We start from the raw sequence: 21,263 nt of genomic DNA on the forward strand, positions 1-21,263 counted from the left end.
AAGTGATGCATTGAAGGTCTAAAGGATGTTTGGTCCACGTGTTTGTGGATCGGGTTCTGAGAGCGGTTCTTTGTAAACTGTTACTGTTTAAATAAAGTTGAACATCGGACGCAGACTGTAGATGGTTCTGCAGACTGTGGGCGGTTCTGCAGACTGTGGGCGGTTCTGCAGACTGTGGGCGGTTCTGCAGACTGTGGGCGGTTCTGCAGACTGGGCGGTTCTGCAGACTGTGGGCGGTTCTGCAGACTGTGGGCGGTTCTGCAGACTGTGGACGGTTCTGCAGACTCTGGGCGGTTCTGCAGACTGTGGACGGTTCTGCAGACTCTGGGCGGTTCTGCAGACTCTGGGCGGTTCTGCAGACTCTGGGCGGTTCTGCAGACTGTAGATGGTTCTGCAGACTGTGGACGGTTCTGCAGACTCTGGGCGGTTCTGCAGACTGGACGATTCTGCAGACTCTGGGCGGTTCGGCAGACTCTGGGCGGTTCTGCAGACTCTGGGCGGTTCTGCAGACTCTGGGCGGTTCTGCAGACTGTAGATGGTTCTGCAGACTGTGGACGGTTCTGCAGACTCTGGGCGGTTCTGCAGACTGTAGATGGTTCTGCAGACTCTGGGCAGTTCTGCAGACTCTGGGCGGTTCTGCAAACTGTAGATGGTTCTGCAGACTCTGGGCGGTTCTGCAAACTGTAGATGGTTCTGCAGACTCTGGACGGTTCTGCAGACTCTGGGCGGTTCTGCAGACTGGACGATTCTGCAGACTGTGGACGGTTCTGCAGACTCTGGGCGGTTCTGCAGACTCTGGGCGGTTCTGCAGACTCTGGGCGGTTCTGCAGACTCTGGGCGGTTCTGCAGACTGTGGACGGTTCTGCAGACTCTGGGCGGTTCTGCAGACTCTGGGCGGTTCTGCAGACTGTAGATGGTTCTGCAGACTCTGTTTCCCAGCTTCCCTGTGGGGTTCTGGGTCAGGAGGTGGATGATGTCATTGAAGGCGTTTCCAGCCGTTCCAGATGCTGGCAGCCCGTTTGTGATAAACAGTTGTTGTTTATCTCGTGGTCACGGTCGGACAGACCGCGCTCCGTGGGGATGTAGTGATGGGGGGTGGGGGGCAGGATTACATAAGAGGCGGGATAACGGCGGTCTCCAGATGCAGAACTGTCCTCTGTCTCTTCACGCCGCTTGTTGCGTAACCAGAGAGGGTTAAATAATTCTCTCAGATCTTCAGTTTTGGAAGCTGCTGGATTTTTTTTTTTTGAGTGACAGCAGAGCGGGGGGGAAAGCATACGACCAGCGCCAGCAGACACGCCCCCTCAGCTGGTTACCGTCAGATGGATCAATATTCATGTTTTCATGCTCATCCTGGAACTTTGTGAAGAAACTGGATTTTCTAGAAAGGACTGTAAAATAGGAATATTTTTAGGTTCGTTACCCCGTCAGTTTCTTACACACAGAAATAATGAATAATGACTCAGAGACAGTAACTTAGCTTTTGTGGAGGTTTTACTTCGCACAAACACGAAGGGGACAGACATGAACATGGTACATTCAAAGTCCGAACCAACGAGCTCAGGGATGGGCTTTGGTATAAAAACCCTGCATTAGCATATTCAGAAGATGGTCTGAGGATCTTCGTGTGAAAATCACGCCCACAGGTTACTGCTGGAGGGAAGCTCCAAGGCTAAAGTGAAGATAAGTCTGAGGCCTGCTCAGCAGAAAACATGCACAGAAAAGAGGGAGTATGGGAAGAAACTGTTAGAACAATAGTTTGGCTGTGCTTTCTTCAAATGTAATATAATTTTGAGATGACAATACATGCTCAGTGAATTAAGTTTAAACCATTAGTGTAATAAAAGTTAAAGGCAGTTTCTAACTATTCTTCACATACCCCCCTGTTTGTCATATCAAAATTATACATGGATAGTCAGCAGAACTCCTGTCATCATCAACCATACACCATTTCACGAAGATTTTCAGTATAGGCAGCATATCGGCTCTGCATCGAAAACAAAAATGTAGAGGTACATGTAAATACAAAAGAAAACATAAAATCAACGTGAATAAATGAGCATATCAGAGGTGGTAGGTGAAACATGTGTGTTGATGCGAAAACCTCCAGGGCTAAACTTATACCATCTGTGTGAAACATTCAGTGAGCAGTCAGGGAGGGCAAAACTCATCAACGGCTCTGTGCCCCTCAGCAGCCATCACTAGAGATACACATGCATCACCAGTCCAGACCTCGGCACAAAATTATTAATTAAAGTTACATAGAACAAGAAACATAATAAGAAATAAAGAAAATAAACAAATTGAAATCGAACAAAAGAAAAACAATAAAATAAATCTGTAAAGACCAGTTTCAACCACGAGCGGATGCGAATTAGGTTAAGTGTTGGCATAATGCTGATAGAGTCGGCCTGACAGCGATAATTCATTTGACACATGGAATCAAACAGGTGACGAAAAGAAAAAAGAAAAACAACACACAGAGGACCGGAGTGACTAGTTTTATCAGTACACTCCACCAGAAGTAAACCAATAAAGTGGGGACCCAGACCAGTAGGCGTCAGTCATCTGAGAAGAAATTTGTGATTTAAGGGCCTTGACCTCGCTGATGATGTGAATGAGATCTCCAGAAGAAGAGGGAATAAAAGTACAAGATGAAACCACGAGGAACAGCTGGACCCATGTTAGCTGGTTCGAAGCTCACTGTAGCTGGAAGAGAGCAGCGCTAGAGGAAACACACCAGGGAGCGCCCCTCGCCAAGAGTAGTGTCACACTGCGGCGGCTTCGTAGTTGGACTTCAACCAGGGATGCGTCTCAAAATGTCAGTCTCATAGGCTCTCAGCAATTTACAGTGGCTTACGTGAATCCAGGAGGGTCGTTCAGCAATGTGTACTGTAGGTGGCATGGTGAGGAGAACCTTGTAGGGGCCTGTCCACCTGGGTGTGACCAATCAGTCCGTTAAATGGTCTTCAGGGTAAAGCAGGTCACCGACAGAGGCCTTCTGGTCAGGATGCAGAGTCTGTGGGGAGGAGAGAGCTGGAGGCAGACTCAATGTTTCCTTTGTTCTCACAGCTTTCTTCAAACAATCATGTAAATCATCAATGGTTTCAGTAGAGCCAGGCATGAGAGTAGAAAAAAAAAAAAAAATCAGGAAAAAAATAAAATAAATAAAAATTAAAAAATAAAAATTGTGAAAAAACACATTGAAAGTGAAACAGACAAGAACTGCGTCTCATTTTAACAGCAGCATGAACAGGCTGATAACAGTTTGACTAATGGTAATGCTTGGACGGAAGGGAGTAGAGCACACTGCATGTGATTCTGGAGAATTCGCACAAGAGAATCACAGGTGACATTGTTTCAACTATCAGCCGCGCAAGCAGCTGCAGCTTACAGCGAGTGAGTAAAGGTGGGGGCTGATCAGATAAGGTGGTGAGGTCCGGGGAGAGAAATAATTTTGCTAGAAACAGAAACTAAATGTCCCGAAAATTTTAACTTGTGCTTGGGCCAACTGGAGTTTAGTTTTACTACACTTATTGCCCTGAGAGTTGAAACTTAGAAAGATTAGCAGACATGTCCATTAAAAAAATGTAAAATGTAAGGCGAGTTAGTGAACCAGAGATCCTCAGGAATGCTTTTAAGGGGTCAATCCTGATTTACAAGCAGAAATGCAGGGACCTGATTAGTGGGGTCAGAAGGCTGCAATCAAACTTTTTATGAGCAGGGGAGAGTGAACTAAAAAAAGGGAAACCTGCACCAGCCATCCGAGTCTGATCATGTTTATACAAGAGGGAGGTCTGTCCTCCACAAAATGATCCACATCTGCTTTGTAAGAAATGATACTTTCTATTGCTTTTTCTGAACATCTACCCTAGTCCATGTCCTAAACACTAAAATACCCCCAAAAAACATACTAAAACACGTCCTATCATTATTCGGAGAGCAGAGAAAGCTTTTATATCTGCTTACAATGGAGAAATCACCCCTCCTTTCTGCGAGTCCTCATCAGCCTGTCTGCAGGCTCGGGCACGCGCACTCTGATCTGTGAAGCTGTCCCCCCCTCCTTCTACTCTGTCCTGCACTCTGAGGCTGCTTAACTTTCTATGAAATCCATAATCTTTAAACCATTTATCCAAATACTTGATTTATGTCTGATCCTGACTTCCCACATACTTCCAAACTTTATGAAAAGTTTTCTGGACCTGATCAATGTGCTTTTTTTCCTTTTAGTGAGATTTTGTGAATGAGTCCCACCCATGTTTTCTAGGGTTATGAATGACGATCAGCCACAACGTTCTCAGGAATTCATAGACCACACCAGGCTTCTACAAGAGCTAAATCCCTTGCGGATGTGGCTGTCCTGAGAACCAGCTTCTCAATTTCAATCACAAACCAGAGCTCCCACCCAAGTAACCCTTTTTATGGATCCTCCAGCGCTGAATCTAATCAGCAGAAAAAGCTTGGAGAATCAGAAAAGAAGCCTAATTATTTGTCAACTGAGTCACCATATTCATTATGCATTTATTTAGAATAAGATATGAATCAAAGCCATCATGAGGCATTAATCAAAGCGAGCATACACCACAGAAGCCGTCGCAGAAAGCAGACACAGACAAGACATAAAAAACGTTACACACACATGAATTCCCCGGAGCTCCGTTTGTTCCCAAATGCCGTGCACGACGCGCCTTAACCGAATCTGTCCCTAAGCCGTCCACACAGCCGACAGCACGTTTCAACCGATTCTGTCCCTACGTCGGGACACACAGCTTCCGACGGGTTTCAACCTAATCTATCCCTACGTCGGGGACACACAGCTTCCGACGGGTTTCAACCTAATCTATCCCTACGTCGGGGACACACAGCTTCCGACGGGTTTCAACCTAATCTATCCCTACGTCGGGGACACACAGCTTCCGACGGGTTTCAACCTAATCTATCCCTACGTCGGGGACACACAGCTTCCGACGGGTTTCAACCTAATCTATCCCTACGTCGGGGACACACAGCTTCCGACGGGTTTCAACCTAATCTATCCCTACGTCGGGGACACACAGCTTCCGACGGGTTTCAACCTAATCTATCCCTACGTCGGGGACACACAGCTTCCGACGGGTTTCAACCTAATCTATCCCTACGTCGGGGACACACAGCTTCCGACGGGTTTCAACCGAATCTATCCCTACGTCGGGGACACACAGCTTCCGACGGGTTTCAACCGAATCTATCCCTACGTCGGGGACACACAGCTTCCGACGGGTTTCAACCTAATCTATCCCTACGTCGGGGACACACAGCTTCCGACCGGTTTCAACCGAATCTATCCCTACGTCGGGGACACACAGCTTCCGACGGGTTTTTCTCTGACGCTACACACTTCTCCCTGTCATCTCCCGTGAAGGAGGACACATGCACCCGCAGCAGGCTGACTGCAGGCGCTCCTGTGGTCAGCGTGCACGCGCAGCACTGTGACTGCACACGGCTCTCTCTGTTCTTCCCCAAGAGATGAGGCACCCACACACAAGACACAGACACAGTCAACATAAAACCCTAACAAGTAAAGAGAGGACAGACTTTCTGTGTGGCGTACTCACTTCAAGCAATGAACGTCGCTATTTGATGAGGGTCCGACGTCACCGGGGGCACCACCGGACCCAAGGGCGAGGGCCGCCGATCCTGAAGGCGGATTGGTCAATGCTGAGGCTGTGATCTCAGACCGCTAGCGGTTTTCAGGCAACCCCCCCCAGGGGTTCCAGCGATGTCCAGGGCGCGCGCCGGCCGGCTCAGAAGGACCAAATGTGAAGAAACTGGATTTTCTAGAAAGGACTGTAAAATAGGAATATTTTTAGGTTCGTTACCCCGTCAGTTTCTTACACACAGAAATAATGAATAATGACTCAGAGACAGTAACTTAGCTTTTGTGGAGGTTTTACTTCGCACAAACACGAAGGGGACAGACATGAACATGGTACATTCAAAGTCCGAACCAACGAGCTCAGGGATGGGCTTTGGTATAAAAACCCTGCATTAGCATATTCAGAAGATGGTCTGAGGATCTTCGTGTGAAAATCACGCCCACAGGTTACTGCTGGAGGGAAGCTCCAAGGCTAAAGTGAAGATAAGTCTGAGGCCTGCTCAGCAGAAAACATGCACAGAAAAGAGGGAGTATGGGAAGAAACTGTTAGAACAATAGTTTGGCTGTGCTTTCTTCAAATGTAATATAATTTTGAGATGACAATACATGCTCAGTGAATTAAGTTTAAACCATTAGTGTAATAAAAGTTAAAGGCAGTTTCTAACTATTCTTCACAAACTTCCTTCTTCTTCTTCTTTCTCTTTGGGCTTTTCCCATCAGGGGTCGCCACAGCGAATCATCCTTTTCCACCTCACTCTATCATGGACATCTTTTACCCTAACGTTAGCCAACTTCATGTCCTCTGTTAAGACATCCATATATCTCCTCTTTGGCCGTCCTCTTGCCCTCCGGCCAGGCAGCTCCATCTCCAACATCCTTCTACCAATATATCCACCATCCCTCCTCTGAACATGTCCAAACCATCTCAGTCTGGCTTCTCTGACTTTGTCGCTAACACAGGCAACATGAGCCGTCCCTCTGATGTACTCGTTCCTTATCCTGTCTAACCTGGTCACTCCTAAGGAGAACCTCAACATCTTCATCTCCGCTACCTCCATCTCAGCCTCTTGTCTCTGTCTCACTGCTACCGTCTCTAACCCATAGAGCAGAGCTGGTCTCACCACTGTCTTGTACACCTTTCCTTTGAGTCTTGCTGGCACTCTTCTGTCACACAACACTCCTGACACTTTCCTCCAACCGCTCCAACCTGCCTGCACTCGCCTCTTCACCTCTTTTCCACACTCCCCATCACACTGAACTGTTGACCCCAAGTACTTAAACTCCTGCACCTTCTTCACCTCAGCCCCCTGTAACCTAACGCTTCTACCTTGATCCCTCTCGTTCAGACACATGTATTCTGTCTTACTACGACTGACCTTCATGCCTCTTCTTTCCAGAGCAAACCTCCACCTCTCTAGCTGTTCCTCCACCTGCTCTCTACTCTCACTGCAAATTACAATGTCATCCGCAAACATCATTGTCCAGGGAGAGTCCTGTCTTACCTCGTCTGTCAGCCTGTCCATCAGCATAGCAAACAAAAAAGGACTCAAAGCTGATCCTTGGTGTAGTCCCACCTCCACCTTGAACTCCTCTGTCTGACCTACCGCACATCTCACCACCGTCATACTTCTCTCATACGTGTCCTGAACTACTCTGACATACTTCTCTGCCACTCCAGACGACCTCATACAGTACCACAGCTCCTCCCTCGGCACCCTGTCATACGCCTTCTCTAAATCTACGAACACACAATGCAGCTCCTTCTGACCTTCTCTGTACTTTTCCATCAACATTCTCAAAGCAAAAATGGCATCAGTGGTGCTCTTACGGGGCATGAAACCATACTGCTGCTCACAAATCTCCACCTTCTTCCTAAGCCTGGCTTCCACTACTCTTTCCCACAGCTTCATTGTGTGGCTCATCAACTTTATTCCTCTATAGTTGCTGCAGTTCTGCGTGTCACCCTTGTTCTTAAAGATCGGAACCAGAACGCTTCTCCTCCATTCCTCAGGCATCTTCTCACTCTCTAGAATCCTATTGAAAAAACTCGTTAGAAATTCCACTGCTGTCTCTCCTAAGCACTTCCATACCTCCACAGGTACGTCATCAGGACCAACGGCCTTTCCGCTCTTCATCCTTTTCAGAGCCTTCCTAACCTCATCCTTTCCAATCTCTGCTACTTCCTGCTCCACAACAACCACATCTTCCTCCCTTCTTTCCCTGTCATTTTCCACGTTCATCAGCTCCTCAAAATACTCCTTCCATCTTTTCTGTACACTCTCCTGGGTTGTTAGCACCTTTCCATCTCTGTCCTTAATCACCCTTATCTGTTGCACGTCCTTCCCATCTCTGTCTCTCTGTCTCTCTGTCTATCCTGGAACTTTCTGTTCATGGAAAAAAATCTGAACTTTATTATATTTTTTGCAGGTTTTTGTTTTTGTTTTCTGTTTTTATCACAAATATTTCTTTAAAGAAATTCATTTCCAGACTATAATTACTTTGAATGCATTTTGTTTAGATCACAGGCTGAGCACTTTATACAATAATTAAAAGAAGAACAAATTAAAATAAAATGATTAATGACGAATGACCAAAGAACGACTGAGACTCTGCAGCTATTAAACAGTATCTTTGGAAGTTCAGGTGATATGGGGGGAGGAGTCAGCTTCTGGTCCAATCAGGAGGTTGGATGATGCTTCAGAGGTTGAGGAACATGTCACCACAGTTGGGACCCTTGGAGTCCCCCAGGGTCCAGCCTGGGACCCCTCCAGTTTATCCTCTGCTGGATGCATTAGCTAAGCGTATGGGAGGAAAATGGAAACTTCTTTGCAGACGATGCACTAGTCTTTACGTTCTGCAGCTGTGGAGCAGAGGGAGCGTTGAGGTTTGCAGGTTTGATTCCTGCTCTGCTTGCTCATGTGCTGAAAATGAGATGCTGAACGCCACACAGGTCCCAGTATGCTGGTTAGCTCCTCCCACTGCAGCTCTGCTACTTTCAGTGTGTGGTGTGGACAGAGCCGTAGGTAAACGCTGTTGGTACGATTCTGTATTTCCAGCCACAGAAATCTGGTTCCAGTGGTCTTTTGTCCCTCCAGCTCTCTGTAGTTCCTCTGATGAGGACTACAGACTGGTGCTGGGTAGATGAGGAGCTCACACGTCGACGCGTCCTGTGTGACGACCTCTGTCGCTCCTCGCCGCTGACGGCGTGATCCTAAACGCTTGATCAAAGTGTCGTGTTTGCTTCTTCAGCTCTGAGTGCAGCTGACAGGAAGCTGATGACGTTCCCACTCATCCCAGCTGACGGACACGGCTCTGACATTTAGAGGCTTCCACCCAGGAGGACGCGGGGGGGTGTTGGTTAAATGCCAGCCGGCTGAGTGTCGCGGTTAACCTGCCAGAGTCATCTGACCAAAGAGCAGTGGTTAATGAAGTGGAAGGAAGCGCTGATGAGCGGCGAAGGGCTGCTGGGAGCGGGGCGCCCGGATCTCACCTGACAGGTCCGCCGGTTTGAGGATGAGGAGTGATGAAGAGCGTCGCCTTCATCACATGATTACCTCTTTCCCGTCCCGTTCCATCGGAGGGAAAAGAGAGACGAAGCATGAGTGGGACTGCAGCAAACAGAGGCCTGGAGAACTAAAATAAGAGATAAATGACACCCATGTGGTTCTAGTTCTGCCTTTAAGATGGAAAAATATTCATCCAAAGACTCTTCTGCCAATAATCACTGATATATGATAAAGATCTATCTATCTATCTATCTATCTATCTATCTATCTATCTATCTATCTATCTATCTATCTCTCTCTCTCTCTATCTCTCTATCTCTCTATCTCTCTCTCTCTCTCTCTCTCTCTCTCTCTCTCTCTCTCTCTCTCTCTCTCTCTCTCTCTCTCTCTCTCTCTCTCTCTCTCTCTCTCTCTCTCTCTCTCTCTCTCTCTCTCTCTCTCTCTCTCTCTCTCTAACCTTTACTGTTCTTTATTGATCATTTTCCCATTTAGGATCCTTCAGAATCTTAATTCTGGATCCACCTCTCTGTCTTTCCTGTTATTCCCTCAGTTGATCGTATTATTGTGAATGTGACAGGAAGTAGAGAAAGCCGTTTAGTTTAGTGCTATTGCTGTGTTTTACTGAAGTTTGACTAAAGTTGTCATTGAGACTTTTTCCAGAGGCTTTGGAACCGTTCTGCTCCTGATCACATCACAAACGTTGGTTCTGCTGCCCCTCCACCTCTTTTTTGTCCCGACAGTCCTCGTGTTCTGGAACCCAAATGTCTGGAAGTTGAAGCTTTTTGGGTTCAAGGTGGAAAAGATTCTAAGAATTAGACGACAAGTCGGGATGCGGCGACTCCACTTGATGACCTGGATGAAGGAGAACCTCCATGGACCGGTTCCAGTCTGACGTTCCTCTCGTGTGTGTTGACAGTGTGAGTCGGTGTAAGGAGATGGACGCCGCTGTGAGGGCGCGGCACGCCCCCATGTCTCCTTCTGACTTCTTGGACAAACTGATGGGAAGAACGTCGGGATACGACGCTCGGATAAGACCCAACTTTAAAGGTTCTCCGCTAAACTGGATTGAGCTAAATTGAGCATTTCTGTTGGATTCTTGTAGTTTTTCATGGCTTCTTTTTGAATCTGTAGCCCTTTTTAACTCTACTCAGCTTCAGAAGTTCCGTCTTTTCGTGGATGCTCTTCTGACGGTCGTGTCTCCGTGTCGTCCTGCAGGACCTCCGGTCAACGTCTCCTGTAACATCTTCATCAACAGCTTCGGCTCCATAGCAGAGACCACCATGGTAAGTGAGGGTCACCCAGACTGCTCTCTCTTCAGGGACCGCCTCAAACATTTGGAGCTTTCGTTCATAAATATGAGTTAAAAAGGAAATGTTTTCAGGATTTTACCCTGAAACAGCGACCGTCTGTCTGCAGACGGTCTGTCTGTCTGCAGACTGTCTGTCTGTCTGTCTGTCTGTCTGCAGACAGACCGTCTGCAGAGGAAACAACACTGTTGTTGGAATTCAGCATTTTCCTGCTTTTCTGTGACCTCAGACCTGCAGATCTGGTTTTAAAAGCTCTGTAGAACTGATCAGTCTTCTGTTAAAAAATCTGTAACGGAGAAGATGAAGAAAAGAGAAATGAGTTAAAACACTTTAAGACGGAATTTAAAGTCATTATTCTGAATGGATGGGTGGGTGTTGCTCTGCGTACATAGACGACTGCAGGTTTACTGAAAAATAGAAATGAATGGCACTTAATGGCGGCCCGCCCCCCTTCCCATCCCCTCTGCATGGCTGAATGTCGTTCCTGATCAGGAGGACGGTTTCTGGGCAGATCTCCTAAAGCAGGTGGTCTCCTTAGACATCCCAGCTCCGCCTCAGACACACGAGACGTCGATCAGAGCAAACATTATGGGATGTCCTCAATAGAAGCATCCACAGAATGGAAGCAGCTTCATTTGCAGAGAGGAAAGCCCCTGACAGAAGAATGATGGAGAGGAGCAGACAGAGATGAAGATGGGAGGAGACAGCTGCGCAGACAGGAATAGCAGACGTGCAGCAAAGACGTTTAGCGGCTCTGACAGCAGAGAGACGCCAGGAGAGGCCGGCTGCACTCTCCCTGTTTGTTCTGCGTGTTACTCACTGAAAGGCGCTCTCCCATCAGGGTCACGAGCCGAACAAAGCGCTGTGATGTCACCGACAAACGGAGGAACGGCGTCTCCACTTTCAGGAATTCACCGCTTCAGACGAGGCTTCAGACGAGGCTTCAGACGAGGCTTCAGACGAAGATTTAGACGAGGCTTCAGACGAGGCTTCAGACGAGGCTTCAGACGAGGCTTCAGACGAAGCTTCAGACGAGGCTTCAGACGAGGCTTCAGACGAAGATTTAGACGAGGCTTCAGACGAGGCTTCAGACGAGGCTTCAGACGAGGCTTCAGACGAAGCTTCAGACGAGGCTTCAGACGAGGCTTCAGACGAAGCTTCAGACGAAGCTTCAGACGAAGCTTCAGACGAGGCTTCAGACGAGGCTTCAGACGAGGCTTCAGACGAGGCTTCAGACGAAGCTTCAGACGAGGCTTCAGATGAGGCTTCAGACGAGGCTTCAGACGAGGCTTCAGACGAAGCTTCAGACGAGGCTTCAGACGAGGCTTCAGATGAGGCTTCAGACGAAGCTTCAGACGAGGCTTCAGACGAGGCTTCAGACGAGGCTTCAGACGAAGCTTCAGATGAGGCTTCAGACGAAGCTTCAGACGAGGCTTCAGACGAGGCTTCAGACGAGGCTTCAGACGAGGCTTCAGACGAGGCTTCAGACGAAGCTTCAGACGAGGCTTCAGATGAGGCTTCAGATGAGGCTTCAGACGAAGCTTCAGATGAGGCTTCAGACGAAGCTTCAGACGAGGCTTCAGACGAGGCTTCAGACGAGGCTTCAGACGAAGCTTCAGACGAGGCTTCAGATGAGGCTTCAGACGAGGCTTCAGACGAGGCTTCAGACGAAGCTTCAGACGAGGCTTCAGACGAGGCTTCAGATGAGGCTTCAGACGAAGCTTCAGACGAGGCTTCAGATGAGGCTTCAGACGAAGCTTCAGACGAAGCTTTAGACGAGGCTTCAGACGAGGCTTCAGACGAGGCTTCAGACGAAGCTTCAGACGAAGCTTCAGACGAAGCTTCAGACGAGGCTTCAGACGAGGCTTCAGACGAAGCTTCAGACGAAGCTTCAGACGAAGCTTCAGACGAGGCTTCAGACGAAGCTTCAGACGAGGCTTCAGACGAGGCTTCAGACGAGGCTTCAGACGAAGCTTCAGACGAAGCTTCAGACGAAGCTTCAGACGAGGCTTCAGACGAAGCTTCAGACGAAGCTTCAGACGAAGCTTCAGACGAGGCTTCAGACGAGGCTTCAGACGAGGCTTCAGACGAAGCTTCAGACGAAGCTTCAGACGAGGCTTCAGACGAGGCTTCAGACGAGGCTTCAGACGAAGCTTCAGACGAAGCTTCAGACGAAGCTTCAGACGAGGCTTCAGACGAGGCTTCAGACGAGGCTTCAGACGAAGCTTCAGACGAAGCTTCAGACGAGGCTTCAGACGAGGCTTCAGACGAAGCTTCAGACGAAGCTTCAGACGAGGCTTCAGACGAGGCTTCAGACGAGGCTTCAGACGAGGCTTCAGATGAGGCTTCAGACGAGGCTTCAGACGAGGCTTCAGACGAAGCTTCAGACGAAGCTTTAGACGAGGCTTCAGACGAGGCTTCAGACGAAGCTTCAGACGAAGCTTCAGACGAGGCTTCAGACGAGGCTTCAGACGAAGCTTCAGACGAAGCTTCAGACGAAGCTTCAGACGAGGCTTCAGACGAGGCTTCAGACGAGGCTTCAGACGAGGCTTCAGACGAAGCTTCAGACGAAGCTTCAGACGAAGCTTCAGACGAGGCTTCAGACGAGGCTTCAGACGAAGCTTCAGACGAAGCTTCAGACGAAGCTTCAGACGAGGCTTCAGACGAGGCTTCAGACGAGGCTTCAGACGAGGCTTCAGACGAAGCTTCAGACGAAGCTTCAGACGAGGCTTCAGACGAGGCTTCAGACGAGGCTTCAGACGAAGCTTCAGACGAAGCTTCAGACGAAGCTTCAGACGAGGCTTCAGACGAGGCTTCAGACGAGGCTTCAGACGAAGCTTCAGACGAAGCTTCAGACGAGGCTTCAGACGAGGCTTCAGACGAAGCTTCAGACGAGGCTTCAGACGAGGCTTCAGACGAGGCTTCAGACGAAGCTTCAGACGAGGCTTCAGACGAGGCTTCAGACGAGGCTTCAGACGAGGCTTCAGACGAAGCTTCAGACGAGGCTTCAGACGAGGCTTCAGATGAGGCTTCAGACGAAGCTTCAGACGAGGCTTCAGACGAGGCTTCAGACGAAGCTTCAGACGAAGCTTCAGACGAAGCTTCAGACGAGGCTTCAGACGAAGCTTCAGACGAAGCTTCAGACGAAGCTTCAGACGAGGCTTCAGATGAGGCTTCAGACGAGGCTTCAGACGAAGCTTCAGACGAGGCTTCAGACGAGGCTTCAGACGAAGCTTCAGACGAAGCTTCAGACGAAGCTTCAGACGAGGCTTCAGACGAAGCTTCAGACGAAGCTTCAGACGAAGCTTCAGACGAAGCTTCAGACGAGGCTTCAGACGAGGCTTCAGACGAGGCTTCAGACGAGGCTTCAGACGAGGCTTCAGACGAGGCTTCAGACGAGGCTTTAGACGAGGCTTCAGACGAGGCTTCAGACGAGGCTTCAGACGAAGCTTCAGACGAAGCTTCAGACGAGGCTTCAGACGAAGCTTCAGACGAGGCTTCAGACGAAGCTTCAGACGAAGCTTCAGACGAGGCTTCAGACCTGCAGAGGTTCGAAGCCTTAAAGCTATGCAGCATCATGAAAGAAGGAATCAATGCAGAAGACATTGGTTTGAAATCCAACATCCACTCACTATTGACCCTCATTTATCTGAGAGCATCCTGTCATGAGCAGAGAGGATTCTGGGAAAAAGTCTGCATCCTCAGATGAGCAGCAGAGCTTTCACATGAGTTTAGATGATTGATGCAGTTTGTGTCATTTCACTGACGTCCGTCTGTCTGTATCCATGACGACAGTGTGACAGGATGGATGGAGTTAAACAGGAAACACACAGATTGGGATTATTAGAAGTCTTGGAATCCTAGCTGACATTCACAGCACAGGTCAGTGAGGTCAGGTGAGGTCATGAGTCACCTGACCGCTCCTCCCTGCTCTGCCATCGATGACAAACTGAGATTAGCAGCATAAACAAGGTTTAGCCTGATCACTGCAGGGATTACAGCCGAATCCCTTTGATATAATCTGTTGTTCATTTCAACAGGCCATCATCAAAACCCCAATCTGAGCGTTTTGGAACTGGATTGTGAAATCCTGATTGATTGGTTGGATGTTTCTTGGTTTTTTGTGGGCTGTGGGTCGTCTGAGGACAGAAAAAAGCTCCTTCCTGCATTTCTGAGGAAACCGGATCCTGATGTCTGTTTTCAGTAAACAAACCCTTCTCGCTGGCCGCCTGCAGTTCTAGGCGTTCGTGGTCATCATGTCGGTTCGGTCAAAGCAGAACTCGGTCAGGAAAACTATAACCGGCGGGAATATGATGATACTCTGATTACTACTCTGATTACTGGTTACTGTCAGGCATCTGTGGAAACGCCTCGTCTAGGAAAGGATGTGGTGCTTCTTCTTCACTGTGCTGTGATTACATCACAGGGAGAGAGAGCCTGCTGTGCACGCACACATGCACACTCACACGTGCACACTCACACGTGCACACACTCACAGGGCCCCGGGCCAGCTTGCTTCACTCTCCTCTGCCCTCCTCTGTAAACAGATTTAGCTTCCTGTTCCTCATTTGTGTCCTTTAATCCACGGTGGGTCTGGGGGGGGGGTTCCACGGTGTGTCTCTGGGGGTCTGGGGGGGGTTCCACGGTGTGTGTGGGGGGGGTCCCAGGGTGTGTCGGTGGGGGGGGTCCCTAGGGGTGTCATGGGGGGGCTGGGGGGGGTCCCACGGTGTGTGTGGGGGGGGTCCCAGGGTGTGTCGGTGGGGGGGGTCCCAGGGTGTGTCGGGTGGGGTCTGGGGGGGGTCCCACGGTGTCTGTGTGGGGGGGGTCCCACGGTGGGTCTGGGGGGGTTCCACGGTGGGTCTGTGGGGGTCTGGGGGGGTCCAGGTGTGTCTGTGGGGGGTCTACTGCTCTCAGGGAAGGTCTGAACCCACCTCGTGTTCTCTGGCTCACAGCTGCAGAGGGGAACCTTTGCTCCATTCCGGTTCTTTGGTTCCAGTTCTTGGTTCCGGCTCTCTGGTTCTGGCTCTTTGGTTCCGGCTCTTTGGTTCCGGCTCCCTGCTCCGTGCGCGTCGCTGTCTGAGGTGCACGTGCTCCGCTGAGCACAGCTGATGAACAGCTGGAGCAGCTGAGCTGCTGGATGAGAACACGGCGGTTCTGAGCAGAGCCCGATGAGGTTCTGCATCTCTGCACTGATAAGAGTTCAGCTTCATCAGAACCTTTTCTGAGTTTCATGAAACGGTCGCGGCGTTTCCACGGCGCTGCTGAAACAGAGTGAGCTCCGCCCCCTTTAAATAGTTCTATTCTGAATTCTGAGGGAAAGGCGGTTTATTCAGACTTTATAGATATTCTTTCTGCCTCAACAGCGACACCTGCTGGTGAAACACGGCCTCGGTTCAGGGGTCTGAGGAGAACGGCTTTCAGAACGTTCAGAGAGCTAAACTCCACCTTCAGCTGTTATTTCAATCTTCTGTTCTGGTCGGGTTGGATCGGCTCACACTGAAGCTGCATGAGTGGACAGAGATCTTCTCGGGTCTTTCCAGAACTTGCGGTTCCTGAACTGCCGGTAAGGATCTCGTGTGGACGAAGGTTCTGAAACTTTGACCCGCCTGCAGGCTCAGATTCTGCAGCGACCACATTTCAGCACCAGCAGGCATCCAGGCTCTGAGGCCCGTCAGCCAGAGAGGTTCTGGATGTCCACCTCAGCTCCAGACCTTTGGTGGTTCGGTCCACTCGTGAAGCAGCGGTTTGCACCGGTTTTGTCTTTTCTCAGGTGAAGTAAGGGATCTGCATGGAGGAACACGCTCAGCCATTTGTTTGGAGCCCGACTCCCACAATGCACTGGGAGCAGCGGCCTGCAGTCCTGCTCACTGAGTGGAAGCGACGTTCCTGCACTTCCAGCTCACTGCTCGCTCTGATGTGCTGAAGGAAGGTTAGCCCCCCCGGCTCCAGCCTGAAGTCCTGGGCCGCTGCAGCGGGGAGGCTCCGCCCTCAGGAGCAGCTCCCTCCACGGGACCGGCTGGAGGAGATGGACCGGTCCGGCTCCCATCAATAAAACACTCCAGCATCTTCTCAGCCCCTGCAGGCCTCAGTCTGCAGCTTCCTGTTCCTGTAACGGATCGAGCAGACGGAACCGGGGAACGACAGACTCCGAGCCCCTAAAGTTCCTCGGTTCTCCTTTGGTTCAGGTCCACATCACCTCCTCTGGGTTATGGCGTTGGAGGTGGAGTTAGGAAGCTTTTTCCCCCTTTCAGGTAGAAATGCTTCTCCACAACATCTTGGGAAGTGTTGGAAAGTTTGGTCGGTCTGCCACGGGTTCTGGTTTCTGGTCAACGCAGACGTGTCTGTTGTTGTTTTGGACTCCTACTTTGATAAATAATCCAACGTTTTGACTGCAGCCTTTAGCTTAAATGTAGGGAAGTGTGTGTGTGTGTGGGTGTGTGGTGGTGGTGGGGGGGTGAACTCTGATTACCCCCCCCCCCCCCCCTGTAGCCCCGAGAAGAAAAAGAAGAGGTTAAATAAATGAATCCCATAAATGATCAATATCAGTATTAATATTGATCATTTATCATTCAGAGTTATATCTTCATTCCAATAATTCCAATAATCACCTATGGTCATGAGCTATGGGTCATGACCGAAAGATTACAAGCGGCTGAAATGAGCTTCCTCCATGGGGGGCTGGGCTCCCTTAGAGACATGGTGAGAAGCTCTGTCACCCGCGGAGAGGTCGGAGTAGAACCGCTTCTCCTCCACATCGAAAGGAGCCAGCTGAGGTGGCTCGGCCATCTAGTCTGGATGCCCCCTGGACGACTCCCTGGAGAGGTGTTCTGGACATGTCCCACTGGGCGGAGGCCCCGGGGAACGCCTTGGGGTCCCCCCAGAGGAGCTGGAGGAAGCGGGCGGGGCGAGGGAAGTCTGGGCATCTCTGCTTAGACTGCTGCCCCCGCGACCCGGTCCTGGATAAGAGGACGATGGAAGAGGAAGATGGATGGAGATGGACTTAAACGAATAAGTTGTAATAAGTCTGGCTGATGATTGTAAATAACAATGTTATTGTTGTTTATTGATTTATTTTTGGATTATGTAACCTCAACAGAGTAGAGTAGAGTAGAGTAGAGTAGAGTAGAGTAGAGTAGAGTAGAGTAGAGTAGAGTAGAGTAGAGTAGAGTAGAGTAGAGTAGAGTAGAGTAGAGTAGAGTAGAGTAGAGTAGAGTAGAGTAGAGTAGAGTAGAGTAGAGTAGAGTAGAGTAGAGTAGAGTAGAGTAGAGTAGAGTAGAGTATGGGCCCAGTGTTATTTGTCATAACGTGGTGACAAAGTTGTCATACATCTGTGTTTGTATGAGAATGTTTGAAACCAGGTTATGAATGTTCAGTTTAGTTTTGACATTTACATTTTTCTCAAGTGTTTATATTTTTAAGCAGAGAGGACGAGTAGAGAACAAAGCTATAGAGACCTTTATTTCTGGTTGTTTTGAGGTTCAAATGTTCAGTTTTCAGTGGTTGTCTGGTATCATATTTTTTTTGAAGCCATGATTCTCTACTTGAGTTCTGTGACGCCGTAACTTTTTAGATAAATGGGTAACCCGATTGGGAGCTACCACAGCTCAGTGAACCCCACCCCCCTATCATGGTCACTGTTCTTTAAGGTAGTGCTGAGTGGTGGGGCTACACCCCTTTAGTCTTCTCTCAGGGAAACCTGGACTCGTTTGTGTTCTCGGTCCCGGGTCCGGACCTTCTCAAACCCTGTTCTGCTGTCGGTTTGCAGGATTACCGCGTCAACATCTTCCTCCGTCAGCAGTGGAACGACCCCCGGCTGGCCTATGCCGAGTATCCGGACGACTCCCTGGACCTGGACCCGTCCATGCTGGACTCCATCTGGAAACCGGACCTGTTCTTCGCCAACGAGAAGGGAGCCCACTTCCACGAAGTCACCACGGACAACAAGCTCCTGAGGATCTTCAAGAACGGCAACGTTCTGTACTCCATCCGGTGAGCGTGTGACCCCATGTGACCTCTGAATGTCTCCACCAGACCTGGTGGCCTGCAGTCCGAGCGGAGGCGTGCACGCTGGCTGATGCGCTCTCGGCTTCTTCACGCCCCCGACGTGCTGGCATTAGTGCTGGGGGGTGTAACAGTTTTTATATGACAGATGGTTTTTATGTCAGACGATCACGAGCTAATAACTAGCGATGGACGGATTTGCGTGGAGACGGTAGAGGACAAAAGAAATTCGCCAAAAGGGCAAACATACATTTACGCAAACGTTTTCCTCGCCACGCGGCGACTAACCCTCTAACATTTACTCGCCAAAGACGGGAAAATGCTCACAACTGGCAACTGTTCATTTTTGGACCCTTCAAAATAAAAGTCTATGGCAATAGACTCAAAACCTCCTTTGGATAAACAACATGGCGATAAATTTAAATATGGGTTTCATCCCTAGCTGGGATCACAGCGGCGTCCGTGATCGCCTCCTCCATTCTTTGTGAAGTCGGTCTGTCCGGTCAGAGAGCAGCCTGCTGTGTGGTGGGATGATACCATGACAGGAAGTCTCCGGGTCAAAGACGCCCCACGCCGTCAGAGCAGAGGTGCTGATGCACCAGGAAACGTCACGCACATCAGCGCTGCTTCCCTACGAAGAGGAAGTCGATCGTGTCTTTGACCCCCACATTGACCCCGGATGTCTGTGTCTGTCCTGGTTTCAGACTAACGTTGACTCTGTCGTGTCCCATGGACCTGAAGAACTTCCCCATGGACGTCCAGACCTGCATCATGCAGCTAGAGAGCTGTAAGTATGTCACAGAGATGTTCAGGGGGGTGGGGGCTCCTCTCTATCTCAGGGCTGCAGTCAGAGGAGGGTTGGTTCTGCACTGATGCCGAGTCCCAGAGGAGTCCACTGGACCCCGACAGAACCTTTGGTCCAGAGGAGCATCGTCCGGGTTTGATGGTCAAAGCAGAAGCCTCCAAGTCCAGAGATGTCAACATCCTGGTCCTTGGATCCGGGCTGGGGACAGGCACAGGGGGGCGAAGACCTGGGGGTGTGCTGCATGAACCAACCCCCTTCCCCCATGTCCCAACAAAAGCAGGTCTATGAGTGCTGGGGGGACCGCAGGAGGACGACCGACTAATGCGGCGGCTCCTGACTGGATGGTGGAAGCGTTACTCATTGCAGCTGCAGCAGTGACTCCTGCAGGAGGTGCTGCAGGAGTGGTCTGTCATGTAGGGGGGGGGGACATTCTGATGGATGAAGACTCATGTTTTGAATGTTGTTGAATAAAACTGCAATCATTGATTATTCTTTCAGTCCTTGATTGGCTGAGCTTTCATTCAACGTTCAAAGCATGTAGAGCCTGAAAGTGGGCTTTAAACATGCATAGAGACTATAGGCTATCTGACTCATGGGGGGGGTTGCCAAAGAAATGAAAAAATAATTTCTTGCAGCAAAAAACTAAAATGAACGAATAAAAGACAAACAGATTACCAAAGTAAAAGCTGTAAGAGATGCAAACAAACTAAAGCTGCTGGTTTTTGGACAGAAACTCTTCACCAGAGTTTAGAGAAGTCCTGATCCGTTTCTCATTTGGAGAACAGGAAACCGTCAAAATAAAAGAGGATACTTTTAAAACAGACATCAGAACTCACATGAGTGTTGGAACCAGAAGAACCGTGACAGAACCCACCTGCTCCTTTGTCCTCCAGTCGGATACACCATGAACGACCTGATCTTCCAGTGGCAGGAGAACGGCCCGGTGCAGGTGGCCGAGGGCCTGACCCTCCCCCAGTTCATCCTCAAGGACGAGTCGGACCTGCGGTACTGCACCAAGCACTACAACACAGGTAGCACACAAACACACAAAAACCAACACACGCAAAGACACAAACTGAAGCCTGGAGGACAATCTGAGGGTTTAATTCTGTGCTTGAAGTTTAGGTGGTTCTCCATTATTCAGGTTAACCAGATTATGTGTGTTAACCCGATTATTCAGGTTAACCAGATTATGTGTGTTAACCCGATTATTCAGGTTAACCAGATTATGTGTGTTAACCCGATTATTCAGGTTAACCAGATTATGTGTGTTAACCCGATTATTCAGGTTAACCAGATTATGTGTATTAACCCGATTATTCAGGTTAACCAGATTATGTGTATTAACCCGATTATTCAGGTTAACCAGATTATGTGTGTTAACCCGATTATTCAGGTTAACCAGATTATGTGTGTTAACCCGATTATTCAGGTTAACCAGATTATGTGTGTTAACCCGATTATTCAGGTTAACCAGATTATGTGCGTTTACCCGATTATTCAGGTTAACCAGATTATGTGTATTAACCCGATTATTCAGGTTAACCAGATTATGTGTGTTAACCCGATTATTCAGGTTAACCAGATTATGTGTGTTAACCCGATTATTCAGGTTAACCAGATTATGTGTGTTAACCCGATTATTCAGGTTAACCAGATTATGTGTATTAACCCGATTATTCAGGTTAACCAGATTATGTGTGTTAACCCGATTATTCAGGTTAACCAGATTATGTGTGTTAACCCGATTATTCAGGTTAACCAGATTATGTGTGTTAACCCGATTATTCAGGTTAACCAGATTATGTGCGTTTACCCGATTATTCAGGTTAACCAGATTATGTGTGTTAACCCGATTATTCAGGTTAACCAGATTATGTGTGTTAACCCGATTATTCAGGTTAACCAGATTATGTGTGTTAACCCGATTATTCAGGTTAACCAGATTATGTGTGTTAACCCGATTATTCAGGTTAACCAGATTATGTGTATTAACCCGATTATTCAGG

The 21,263-nt window shown here is 49.1% G+C and overlaps 1 protein-coding gene and 1 long non-coding RNA gene across 3 annotated transcripts in view; one reads left to right on the forward strand and one right to left on the reverse strand.

Annotated features, from left to right (window-relative positions):
• LOC101174559 (glycine receptor subunit alpha-3) overlaps positions 1-21,263 on the forward strand; it is a 39,106-nt gene that overhangs the window by 11,442 nt on the left and 6,401 nt on the right. For both annotated transcript variants that reach the window (XM_011493311.3, XM_011493313.3), the window contains exons 2-6: positions 10,058-10,188; positions 10,357-10,424; positions 18,214-18,437; positions 19,154-19,236; positions 20,148-20,285. In XM_011493311.3, coding sequence (XP_011491613.1) covers positions 10,058-10,188; positions 10,357-10,424; positions 18,214-18,437; positions 19,154-19,236; positions 20,148-20,285 — 644 coding nt within the window. The remainder of the gene's footprint in view (positions 1-10,057; positions 10,189-10,356; positions 10,425-18,213; positions 18,438-19,153; positions 19,237-20,147; positions 20,286-21,263) is intronic.
• On the reverse strand, positions 2,436-5,985 carry LOC111947315. Its single transcript, XR_002873118.1, has 2 exons — positions 5,595-5,985; positions 2,436-3,019 (listed from the first exon to the last, which is right to left on the reverse strand). It is a non-coding gene; the product is annotated as an uncharacterized LOC111947315 (long non-coding RNA).

The sequence above is a fragment of the Oryzias latipes genome, chromosome 1, assembly GCF_002234675.1.
Source record: "Oryzias latipes chromosome 1, ASM223467v1".
Lineage (NCBI taxonomy): Eukaryota > Metazoa > Chordata > Actinopteri > Beloniformes > Adrianichthyidae > Oryzias > Oryzias latipes.